A 12945-nucleotide genomic window follows, 5' to 3' on the forward strand; every position below is an offset into this window, starting at 1 on the left:
CCCAATCCGAATCCTTTTCTTAGACAAAATTTTTAGGTTATTACGAGAATAAATAAAGTTTACGTTGTATCATAAATTAGTTTTATTAAATAATAAATTTATATAAAAGTACAATACAAAGAAAGTAATAATAACGAAATGCCGGTATACATCCCAAAGCTTAGGGACAGCACTATTAACTACGTAGAATATAGGTAAGAAAATGTCTGTATTTACTACAATCGATATTTATCACATAAGAATTTTCCTTCGAAGGTCGCAGCATTCGAACTTTAATCGTAGATGACGTTATGAATAAGGAAACCGTTTTGTATGTTCTGCTTTGAAAAGAAAAAGTAACTGTAGGTGTGGTTATGATCTATTTCTGTTTATACTCGTCTCACAATAGCTAATGGACAGAAGCATACATGCTCATATATCTTTAATTTGTGCACAAATTCGTCACTTAATTTTTATTTTTTCGTTAACAAATCATAGTTAAATTTTTTATTATCTTTTTCCAAAAAATAAATTACGTTAATATGAAATGAGTGAATAAAAATAAAATACACAAATATTCACTACTGAATAAGCTTATTCGTAGGCTCGTTAGGCAAGTAAAATACAGTCTCGGTGCATAATATAAAGTTATTCTTGCATGTACGTTTTCTACCCGAGTCGCAATATCCGCGAGTCGAGTACGCGCTAGTGTATCGTAATACTGACAGTAAAGAGATTATTCGTATATCGTCGCTGAAAAATGAAGCTCGTTGCAGCCTTAGCAATTCCACCTGCTGACTCGAGCCGACGAGCACTCGCTCGCAATTTCGAGTATGACTGCGCCTTTGCACCAGTTTCGTGAACAAAATTAAAAAGAAGACTTATATAGAGGAGTCTATGTTTTCGTCATTTGGTCTAAGAATTCGTTTTTAGAAATAAAATGATTGAAAATTGTTATATGTAAAAATTATATCCCTAATTTGTGTTATGGAGTATGAATAAATAACCAAAAACTTTGTTCTTAAATGAGATTCACTAAACTCAATTTATTAACAATTACAAAATTAATCATTTCCATTCTTGAGTAGGATTGTGCATAATAAACTTAATTAAAATCATATTGTATAATACAAAAATATGATCTTTCTTTTAAAGGTATATATTTATCTATTTGGTATTTTATTCTTAGTAACACATTTTTCAAGCACTTTTTCTCCGCACAAAATTTAGGTCAAAATTTTTTGAACTAGATCGACTGCTAACAGTGCACACAAATCGCGAGTTTCGTACTCGTTCTAACTCGAAGCAGGTGAAACCTTTTCAACAAAGTTGATTAAGCAGATTTCAAATATTCAATATTGATATCGATGCAATCGCTTATTTTAACATGCTAATACTAACGACAAGGCTATTATTATAACGTACATATATGTATGTAAAATTTTTCGTTTTTCATATCAAAAAACTGAAGCTGAAACGATATCGCGCAAAAACAATCTTTAAAAGGTAGTAGTCTATCGAACTGTTTGAATGTTATACCTGACTCTTTCAGCTCGAAATATAGGCGAAAATCAAGAACAAATAAATGGACGAAGATTCCGCGATTACAAGCAAACCAACGAATTTCATCAAAAACTGTGTACCTGTGTATTTGATATGCGTGTATGGTGTCGCAATCGTCGCATCTAATTTTGTATGTATATATATTTATATTTATAAATAATACAGTACGCCTTGATAATTTTCGAATAAATAATGACACTTTTGTGTCGACTTTCGTATTTTCTTATTAGGGGGTTGAACGTATATTTTTATGTACAAATTGGACGTAAAAGTAATAATGACGTATCGTCTAAAGGAAGACCTTTCGACTTGGGTCGTGCGACTCTAAATAGAGGATAATAGACGATAACAACATTATTCCGATAGATTGTGTCTTAAATTTGATTTTGAAAATCGCACTGCGAATAAAATGTGTTCTCAAGGTGCATTGAACAAACTTGTTAATAACTTTCTAGACACGGATCTTTTTAAACTTATGCTAATAAGTATAATGAAATATATTCATTAACAGTTAACAAATTCGTCTAGTGCTAAAGTGCGTATCGTTATAGTCTTATAGTACGTCGATGAAGCATCTTATTGATGTCGGAGTATTTACAATCGCTCAAGCCCAGTTTCTAACTTTTCATAATTCGCCCATCAGTCGTATTTTCTATTTGCTTTTATTCTCATATCTGTGCAATATATCATAGTATTCATTGTAAAACACGTTTACAACAAGCATTTACAAAAGTACACTTGCCACATTTTGGAGCCTTGTAAACCGATCGTACGTGGTATATAGAGGATCTCATTAAGGTAAATGCACACTCGTTATAACAATCATATTACAATGATTTTCCATAAATTCTGTTATGCATTTGAAAAATATTAAAATACACGTTTAAATTTAATAGCAGTGAAAAATTGATGGCAGTAGATTTTCAAGTCTGACTTATTTTGGTCGAATAATATTTACCAGTTACTGAGGAACAAAGACTACACTCAAGCGCATAATTATGTCACTGGCTTACTTTAAGAGAGATTTACACTGAATAATCAACTTTGAAAAAAGTTAACTTTTAAGTTTGGTTCAAAGGATCCAAGACATGGATTTAACAAGAGCATATCTATAATGAAGAAGCGAGTCAAATCGCTTTTTTCTCTTTACAAGGTATTACTTTCCTTTTTCCTGAATTCGAAGAACTTGAAATTTAATCACGTTTAACATGGCAGTCTTCTGATAAGACTTAAATTTTACGAAATCTGCTATGTTCTAGAGAACAAAAACAGCAGCCTTATTAATAGGCTCTCGCAATAAAGAGGAAAAATTAAAAAATGCCTTTTCCGAATACTTGAAACTTGTTCCTTTTGCAGTTAAAACGGATAGCTACGGGGTGTGAATACGAGAAAGAATTATCGAAGTTCAATTCAGTACATCTACTACTATTCAGAGTATATATTTGTATAATATGGGTTCAATAAGTAATTTTCTATTACTTTTTACAAGTCTTTCGTCGAGAGAGGAACCGATATTTTGAATTTAAGCGTAACTAATAAACTTTACAAAGATATACAACAGACCTCGTTAAAATAATTTCTAATTGATTTTCAAAATAATTATTTTCTTTCACTGGGTTCGCATTAGAAATAAAAAATACAAGTTATAATTAAAAATAAATGATAATATTTACAATTCAGAATAAGTGTGAAAGACGCATCATCTACTTGTTGTTAGTCAACAGCTCTCATTAGTTAATCGATCATTTTCAGACGTTCGGAAGCAATCCGATTTACATTTAAAAACAAACATTCACGTGCATGATATTTCACAAGGATAACATATGCAGCATCGACGCTAGAAGTCTGTTTTAAACATTAATCGAGCTTCGTTGCGATAAAATGCACTTCATAAGCATTGCCATGAAAGGGATAACACGACTTAAGTATGATTTCCCGTCTTTCGCGCCACGTAAAACCCATTATAGTAACTAAAATTATCAATTAATTTGGCCGCCCGATACAGCAAGGCTGTGCGCGGCTTTGTTGTATAACTAGAAAAAGTGCTCGTCGCACGTTATACTTTACATACATATTCCATCATCTCTCTCTCTCTCTCTCTCTTTTGTCGCGCGATCACGCGAATAGTTGAAAGCTGCGCGGACTGAGACTCTCGCACTTTCATCTCCAGCATCCTTTATACACAACGTCCACGAACCAAGTGGCATAGCGCTCGCCGACGCAACGGCTGAGCGGTAAAGCTCGGTCGAGGCATTTCGAAAAAGCGTCTCCCCGAAGCAGAGGAGCCAAGCCCTCAGAAGCAGCTCTCGGGCATCTCCTCGTTCTAGACGAGCACCTCGAGGCTCTCCCTCGACCTGGCCTTCTGCTGGCCGGGTTTGCCGTTGGCCTGGACGATCATGGCGACGCTCGGGCCCTCGGGCTGGGCCGGCCTCACAGGAGGCAGGGCCAGCCTCAGTCGGTACCAGAACTTGCGCTCGTCCGACTCGCGCCAACGAAGGATCTCCTGGTTCGGGACCGGGACTTGCTGCTCGGCGGGGGTCGTCGCGTCGCGCCGGCCGCGAGTCGAGCACTTCGCCATGACCGGAGACGTCGGTGGCTCCTTCAGGGCGATGATTATGGTGCGGACGGCCAGGGTCGACAGCTGCTTGACCACGTGGCCGAAGCTAGACTCTGTCCAGCCGCTGTTTAGACTGTCAGGGCTGAGCACCACGATCACTCGACGGGCCGTCGCTGCCTGAGGCGCTATCTCGAGGCTCCCTGGAACAGGCGAAACAAAAGCGTTATGGACATCCGTGCGAAGACTCCTCAAAGGGACGATCCTGCGTTAAATATGCGCGCGCGCGCGACCTGCATGACTAGTCGGACAAGCGCGGGGGGCATTTCCGTCACGTGAACTATGGCTACATTCCTCTCTTTTGTGCATAGCCCCGCGCATAATTACCGGGACGAATTCTTTTAAAATTGCGCAGTTGGAAATTCAAATATTTCCCTTGAACGCGGCGCGAAAAATATGCCGGTAATTCGCTTCTCGCGAATTTAATCAAACTGTAAATCACAAATACATTCCCTCGTCTGCTCTCAGATAAAGAATACCCCGGTGCACTTTCGTACCTCCCGGCGAGGAAAATATAAGCCAGCGACGAGAGAAAAGAAAAAGCGGAAAAGAAGAGGAGGAGGAGAAGAGGTAGAAGGAGCAAACTTGGGGATTCCGTGCGTCGGAACGGCTAAAATATGGAAGGCCAAAGTTTCGCGCGCACAGCTATGCTAGTCTAACTAGTGGCGCATCAAAGAAAAACTCTTGACTCTGATACGCGTCAGTCGTCCTCGTCGAGCGACAAACGAGTCGCTGTTCCGCGAGGATGGCCCCCGAGGAGTTTTTCTTTCTGGTGTTCTTTGCGAGGGCCGTTTGCTTTTCGACGCGACTCTTCGCATAATAAATCAGCCCTTTTTGCTGCGCTTAATTAACAATCTTCCAAAGGTGGTACCTCGTGTTGTTATGCTATCGTTATCGTTTGAAGAGGTGGCGCAGCATAAAACATGGAAGAGTATTGTTTAAATTGCGAACAAATACAAGTTAAATTAAAGCAACTTCCCCGCATAACTGGCTCGAAAAGCTCCGAAACATCATCTCGCTCGATTACCATCTTCGTTCGGGGGCAGTAACGCCGGCGGCAACTGGCTAAAGTTTCTAATTCGATTTACCGGTCTAGCGTGATTCCGATGCTGCCTCCTCGCCGGGCTGACGACGGATCCGCATTAGCGACGTCGGACAGGTGCCACGACGCGTATTACGATAAGGCCGATAAGCCCGCAGCCCCGCTCTCTGCTCTCGTTCCTTTTTAATTAAACAGCCCTGACGCGCCGCGCTGATGGGAAAATCGTCCCGCAGCCGATGATTTTTCACAATTTCTTTCGGAAAACTTGAATTTATGCGTCCATTCAACGTCCGCGCGGGAATTTCACTTTGGCTTAATCGACGGTCCTCTACTCCGATGTTTCATAATTGATAAATTGAGGAGAGAGAGAGAGAGCGTGTTTTAATTAAAGCGCTCTCGGAAGTTAATGAATTTTCCAGCTTATCTCGCGCTGCTGTCTACAAGGCAGCCAGTGGAAAATATGATAAGACAGCGAGAGCTGCTGCACTTTTTTGCTATTTTAGACCGAGATCCTGGTGCAATTTCGAGATGACTCGCCGTAATCATTGCAGTGCGGATGGAATTAACGAAATTGAAAATAGGAGCGACTATTTTGTAACTCTCGAAATCGTGCTCGCGAAAGGATTGTTCATCAAGGGAATTATCGACAGGAGGCTTTCGGCAATCGAGCAGAACTCGAGACAAAAGTCCATTGGATTCGCGGTACAACTGAATGGAAATTGAAAAATCCTACGCACACGTGTGCAGCTATAACATTCGAAAATCACTTTTCGATATCTCGTTATTCTCGTTGGCGTGCGCGGAGCGGCGCTTTTCAATTTTCTCGCGAGCTCAGGAAATCTCAATTATCCCGCCGAAAAAAACCTCCCTTTTTCCCCGCAACAATCCATCAACTGCCGGTAGCACGTCAAAAGATCAAAACACACTCCCGCGGAACTTCCCTCTATCGAATTACAGAAAAATCGATGGAGCCGAGAGAGGCAAGAAAGAAGGAAAAAACGCGATGCGCATTGTTTCCACTGAATCGCTTTCGCGCCTCGCCCTTTTTCCCGCACAGCTCGAAAGCCATACTATACATGTACGCAGACACGAAGAAGAAGAAGAAGAAGAAGAAGAAGAAAGGTAAAAAAGTTTTTCGTCACGCGACTGCCATTAAACGTCCGAGCCGCACGCGGAGTAATGGTTTTGCATGAGATTGCGGGGCTTTTCATCGGGAGGAGGCGAGCGAAATGAAATGTGTGCGCGAGGAAAAATAAAACGGCGAGACTGATGCATATTGTTCGCCGCAGTTAACTCGACACATTGTGTGCGCGCGCGCCTCTTTTTTCGCGGGTTTTATTCCTGGAGGCGTCTTGCGTGGAGCAAATTTCGTTGTTGTCGATTTTTGACGAGGCAAAAGCGCACCTCAACCACTTCAATTAACGCTCGATCGATTGCAGCAGATTTTAATTAGAGGAGCTATTCTTGATGGAATATCGCTCGCCGGCGGTGGCGGGTCGTGTAATGTTAATTAAAAATACTTACAGTGTTGACTGAGGTTCGAGAGCTCGAGCGAGGCGCACTTGTAGCGGTGCCTCGTCTCCAGCGTCGGGATGACGATTCCAACCACGAGGTTCGAGTCCTTTTCGTGATAGCAGACGAGAGCGTCGCACTCCTTCCCATCTGCAATTGATTTTTCGTTTGACCAAGGGAACATTTTTGTTTATGGCTGCTGATAAGTAGGATACGGGGGTAGAGAGGAGAATATGGAAAAACGCGACAGCGCACGCTGATTGAATGTGCGCTATCCCTTATTGAATATTGTACCCTGTACAACGGACTATCGGAAATTGAATTGCCTCTTCTGTTAAAAGCCGAGTCATAAAAAATTTGAGACCGTTCCCCGAGCTGTCCGCAATTTGACGCGCGATCCAGCAGTTTTAGCAGAAAAATATAATTAAAGACGACGTTTCGCCGCGTTGACTCGTGCTCCCGAAAACGGCCTGCGCGCGGAACGTCGAGGCCGAACAAGCTCCTAAATGGCGAAAAGCAAAATAAGCCGAGCTCGCTCGGGGGAAAAAAGTTCGAGCGCGCCGCCAGTCGGTCGCATTGTACCTCGAACAATGGCTGGCAAATGAATAAAAAATTCGAGCGTTCGGCGCATTTCAATTCGACGCGCTTCATTTGCGATACACGCGGGGACAAAGAGAGAAATAGCGAGAGAGGGGGAGAGAGAAGCGTATAATTATAAACCGAAGACTAATTGCTCATCGAGCCGTTTTTTCGAAATCACGCGTGCTTCTTTTATTTTCGGATCGCCGGTGTAACGGTCGATTGCAAACGCGAGATTTATAAATAAACCCGAGCCAGACGGCTGCGCTCGCGGAAATACAGGTGTTAAATATTTATCAGAGGAGATGCGCGACGGCGTTAGTATTTTAGACGAGTCGTCACAGAGGCGCGTCGCGCAAGACACTGCGTGCACACACGTGACGATCTATGCGACAGACGGGGGACCCCCCCCCCCCCCCCCGCCCCTCTCTCCTCTTCGTGTGTCGGACTTTTTTATTAGCAGTCGATCTTTGCCTTCGATATCAGTCAAATATTGGACTTCCGATCTGTCTGAACTTTTGCTGAGGGCTTTATTCTTTTCCGAGTTCGTCTTCTTTCGAACTATAGACTTCCAACAATGTCGCCCCAGGCGTTCTCACGGAAATGAAGAGAGAGAAAGAGCGCCGAAAAACTCCCTCAAGAATAATCATGCAATTAAGCCGCGCGCAAATAGCCGGAAAAAAGCCGAGCCATTTCCATGCGCGCGTCGTGCGCGAAGAAGACATCCATCCGAAAAAAATCGCCCTGCTGCAGCGGCGTGGGGGGGGGGGGGGGGGGGGAGAGAGAGAGAGAGGGAATAGAGCCCGTAATTAAGTCGGTAATTAGGCAGTAGATGTGTTCGTCGTCGGACGACGATAATTACCGTTTTCCTCGAGCGGGGCGAATTTGTCGCGGCAGAGGAGGGCCAGGGGCAGCCAGCAGCGAGCGTAAAAAGCCGCCGCCGAGAAGAGCAGTACCAGCACCAGCACCGCCAGCAGCAGAGACTTGCGCCACGAGCCGTTCTGCAGTCCCAGGCTGAATTGCGGCTCTGAAAAATACGAGGTGGCTGAATTGATGATGCTTGTAAGCTGGGCCAATCGATTATCCGCTATGCCCATACCTTGACGGTACAGGTGGACCGGGAGCTTGATGTCGTCGTCGTCGACTCCGTTGCTGACCTGGCACATGTATTCTCCGTAATCCTCCAGAGTGATTTCCTCGATCACCAGGTAGGATCCCACGATCTGGTCGCGCTCCCTGTAAGCAGAAACAAGAGCAATTCGCAAACGCATGATCGATTGGTAACGGCGCCCGGTCCATCTTCGTCTGCGCGAGGATCCCGATTCCCGTCAAGTCTGAGTAATTAGGGCGCAAACACGAAACGACGTCTCCCTCGCCAATCAAAACAGAAAGTCGAGGTGCGATTATCAACAAACAGTTATATCATCATGATATGTTGAAAAGCCGCCGAGAATAGTGCCTTGCACTTGTAGAAGCAAAATAATCTCAAGAATTTCTTCGAGAAGCATCAATTAAGCCCGACCGCGAAAGCTCTGGCGCAGCAGCAGCCGCGCGTCTAAGCTTTATTACGTTTCAACTCGGAGCTGCGAGCACTTGAGCGCGAGCGAACGTCCGAGTGTATAGTGCTGCTCCTCCGTCTTCTTCCGTCCGATTGCGTCCGGCTCTCGAAGCTTTAGCGCCGCGGCGGAGCCATTAAACTCTATTTATATTGAAAGAAGTTGCTCGCGAGCATAAGAATCCAAGCAAAAGTTCGCCGTTATCGCTCGCGGGAATATTTTCCGAGTGCTCTTTGCGCGTCTTATTTTCGCTTCTACGGATCGCTGGCCTTTGATCGGTCGAGAGGCTCGATCGGTTCGCTTCGCGGTGCGATGTGCGCGTGGTTAAAAAATTTGCATGCCGAAACTCTCGTCGATGGATGAAACTGTGAAATTTCCCTCGGCTCTCGCGGGCGCTTAAAACGCCCGGCCCGCTCTTTCTTCGCACGGAATAAAAACATCGCCCGACGGCGTTTTCCCTCTTGCACTACATTACGCAGCATCATCATAAAATTACGAAAAAGAGAAGAAGGAAAGGAGAGCGCAACAACCTCTCCGCGCGCGGAAGATTTATCTCTCCCGCTAAAAGTCGCCGCCTCTAAACAGGCGTATGAAGCTCTCTCGGCGACGAAAAAAACGCCGCGGCCTCTCGCAGGTAAGTATAACGCTCAGCTGAGCTCTCTATATGCATATTCACCGGCGGGAGAGCTCTTTCGAAATTCCCGCGTACAAAAATTCGCGACGCGCGCGAGAGTGAGGGGGAGCATTCCCACGGCGCGGCCGGTTTTTCGGGGCGAGAGATGAAATTATGCGCTCGGAATTAATTGCGGAGAGTCGTAATGTTTCGCTCGCTCGCGTAATTAAATTAGCCGAGCGGAATATCGCTCGGCCGCCTTGGTCGTGAGCCGTGCGCACGTCCTTCCTTCCTTGTCGTCCTTCTCTTCGTTTTTTTTCTTCTTTTTTTTTTTATACGCGTACACCGGCCTTTGGCTGACGCGCTTTTACGGCTACTTGCGCGTGCAGAGGGATTTCATGTTCCTTTTTCCCTCTTTCGAGCGAGGAAAAACTAACGAGTGGCTGGGGAGGGTTTCGTCATTCGTGCATACGGTCTGCTGCTTTTTTCGAGAGTGTTGCGATGAAGCATCACTCGTCTCATTTACCTTGCGCGGGAATCCCGAGTTGACGAATGAATAAATATTTCCGCGAGCGAGTGAGCAGGGGAAATTCGAAAATTCGAAACTTCGCACCGGAACTTCTGCAAAGTTGGCTAAGCTTTCTGCCGGTGTCTCGACAAGGCATAAGACTTCTTGTTTATGAGAAAAGTTTCCGGGCTACAAACACCTGTGCGTAATCTTCTATGCGAATGCCTAATAAGCGCTTGTGCAAAAAGTGAATCATTCGCAACGACCTCGGCAAGCCCGCGCGGCTGAAATATATCGGCCATTCGGAGGTAATACATTTTTATCCCCGACATTTCGCGACAATTGAATATTCGAACAATAACTGCCTCGTTCGACTCGGCGCCGCGCCACAACTGGGTCACATCGCCCGCCGCCGCGCGCAGTATAACCGAAAGATGCTCAAACGGTCCTTTTGATGGCGGCGTAAAAATAAATCTCGGCTGACGTAAACGCCAGCCATATCAGCCGTTGGCTTTACGCAGTCGTAGCTGCACTAGGACGTCTAAAAAAAAGTGCCGACGATGAAACTCGTCGCGCAGCTCGTTACGCAGCCCCGGACGACGTCTCTCATTTTCTCACGAGGCGAGTTGCGCGCGGGTTTATGTAAGCCGGAGCGAATCAAAGCGGTAATTATATCATTGCGTAACGAAGGCCATATCGTGTAGTTCGTTTCTTCAGAGCGCGAAAGGAAAAACCTGAACGCCGGAATGGGGAATTAGCGCTCGTGAGCTTCGGAAATGCAAATGGAAGCAAGCAACTCGTCGGTGCGGTAAAAACGCGATAGCCCAGAGGAGCGTCTAATTCGCCTTTGTGCGCCGCGGAGTTTGACGTTAAACTTGGAGCTAAGGCTTTTGACTTTCCGCCGCCAGCTTCATTATGAGCCGTGCAACCAACAAGTACAAACTAATTCTGGTTTTCTGCGGCCAGTCGTGTGCACTGGCTGTGCTAAACAAGTCTCTCCGTTCTGAATTATGATAAACGTGGTTCCTGAACTTTTGGACTCAGCCAGCCGCAAATAAATCCCTATCTCGTAATAATAATTGGACAACAGTGTACCGCGCGCGCGAAGGATTATATTATGCGTTATGTATGCGAGCTCTGACCCGAGCCCGAAATACACACAGCGGCATAAATTGAAGATCCGTCTGCTCCACTTTCGGCTGTGGCGGGTATACGCTCTCGTCAAAAATTCATCCGCCAGCAGTCGAAATCCAAGGCGGCAAAAAGCGTCGGCAGCCAAAAAAAGAAAGGTCAGGACAAAAGACGCCCTAATAATCGCAGCCGGAGCTCGCGCCGCGTAGCTACTCGCGACTGTGTAAGCAGATTAAGCTCCCAGCTGCGCAGCGCGAAATTACAAACAGAGCGCGAAGTTTCGGGAGACGAGGAGGCGAAAGTGAGTTCCAAGTCTGATGCGCCGCGCTCCTCCTGCAACCGCACGCATTCATACACCCACCTTGGGAATAATTATGCGCCGCGCATTGTCGAGGACGTACTCGCGCTCTCCGCTCTATCAAGTCTTGAAGTTGAATCTGTTTGCTGAACAGCCGAGTCTCCTGGAATTTCTCGATTTGCCGCGCGCCGTTTGTATTTTACTGCTTTACCGAGTCGGCCTCTGTGTTTCTTCGTCTCTTACTATATTCTATATTCCCGTCGCGGTACTCATCCGGGCGAGGTTCATCAGAGGCAATTAATTCAATTAAAAGTTCAATCCGCCTTCGAAAGTAATAAGCGCTCGCCAAGTCGCGGCGTGAATAGCAGGCGCAAATTAAAATCTCGTCAATTAGAAAGGCCGATGAACAATGGCTCGGCGGGTTTTCTCAATTCAGGGAATCCGAGGGAACGAAGAAGAGGAAGCAGAAGGAGAAGTCGTAGAATAAGGAGTATAAGGAGTAGCGACCGCCCGTAAGGACTCCACAAAAGCGTGAGAAATTAATTCCGAGTATTACTCGCGGGGCGAGCGGAGCCAGTCGAATGAAAAGCGGCGGCAATCAGAGCCCCTCGGCCGTTTAAGAATTCAAGTGCCTAGCTTTGAGGAGCCCGGGGAAAGGAAGAGGAGGCGAAGAAGAAGGGGCTGGGCTTTTTCACTTTCTCTCTCTCTCTCTCTCTCTCTCTCTCTCTCTTTCTCTCTCTCTCTCTCTCTCTCTGTCTCTCTCTCTCTCTCTCTCTCTCTCTCTCTCTCTCTCTCTCTCTCTCTCTCTCTCTCTCTCTCTCTGGCTTTAATCTGGTTGGATCTGTTTGTCCGCCAGCCGAGTCAAGTGGACCATCTTGTTGCATGGATGATCGAGGCCGAACGTTTGCAGTATTCCCCGTCTAAAAAGAGCTGAAACGCCGCAACAATCGCGCGCCAAGTCTGAGCAATTACATCGGGGCGACGACCTAGTTTGCAGCGGCAGCACAACCCCCTCGCGCGCGAAGAATCTCTCCCGCGGCGGCGCACGAGTTCATTAATCGCGAGAACCTCGGGCACATGCGCTATTCAGGCAAATGAGCTCGCGCGCGACGCTTTATTTATTGTCGCGGAGCTTCTCGCGTTCGGATGAAAAAAGTCGATAGCTGCCTGCCTGCCTGTCTGCTTGTCGGTTCAATTCGCGCGACGTCCGCTGGAACGGAACACTTCTCCTTACCTCGAAGCTCTGGCGAATTTCGGATTTTCCGAGCTACTGTAACGCATATATCCGGAAAACGAGACTCGTTCAAAGCTGCGCGGTCGCAAAGCTTTGTAACATGGAAGCCTGCCCTCGTCAAATAACTCTCTCGATAGAAGGAAGTGCACCTCCCCCCCCACTCAAAATCTCCATTATCAAAGTACCGCACACTTCGCCACACGCGGAATTTGTCGGCGAAAGGTCAGGCGAGAATTTCAGTGCAGCCGTTACACTGCCATACAGAGAGAGAGAGAGAGAGAGAGAGAGAGAGAGAGAGAGAGAGAGAGAGAGAGAG

The 12945-nt window shown here is 45.8% G+C and overlaps 1 protein-coding gene across 1 annotated transcript in view; it reads right to left on the reverse strand.

The window, feature by feature from the left end:
* Positions 1 to 67: 67 nt before the first annotated feature.
* LOC100677808 (single Ig IL-1-related receptor) overlaps positions 68 to 12945 on the reverse strand; it is an 83495-nt gene continuing 70617 nt past the window's right edge. The window contains exons 4-7 of the mRNA XM_003428080.5: positions 8389 to 8525; positions 8152 to 8316; positions 6723 to 6860; positions 68 to 4299 (exon numbers count right to left, since the gene is read on the reverse strand). Coding sequence (XP_003428128.1) covers positions 3866 to 4299; positions 6723 to 6860; positions 8152 to 8316; positions 8389 to 8525 — 874 coding nt within the window. The 3' untranslated portion in view covers positions 68 to 3865. The remainder of the gene's footprint in view (positions 4300 to 6722; positions 6861 to 8151; positions 8317 to 8388; positions 8526 to 12945) is intronic.

This window comes from Nasonia vitripennis, chromosome 4, assembly GCF_009193385.2.
Source record: "Nasonia vitripennis strain AsymCx chromosome 4, Nvit_psr_1.1, whole genome shotgun sequence".
Lineage (NCBI taxonomy): Eukaryota > Metazoa > Arthropoda > Insecta > Hymenoptera > Pteromalidae > Nasonia > Nasonia vitripennis.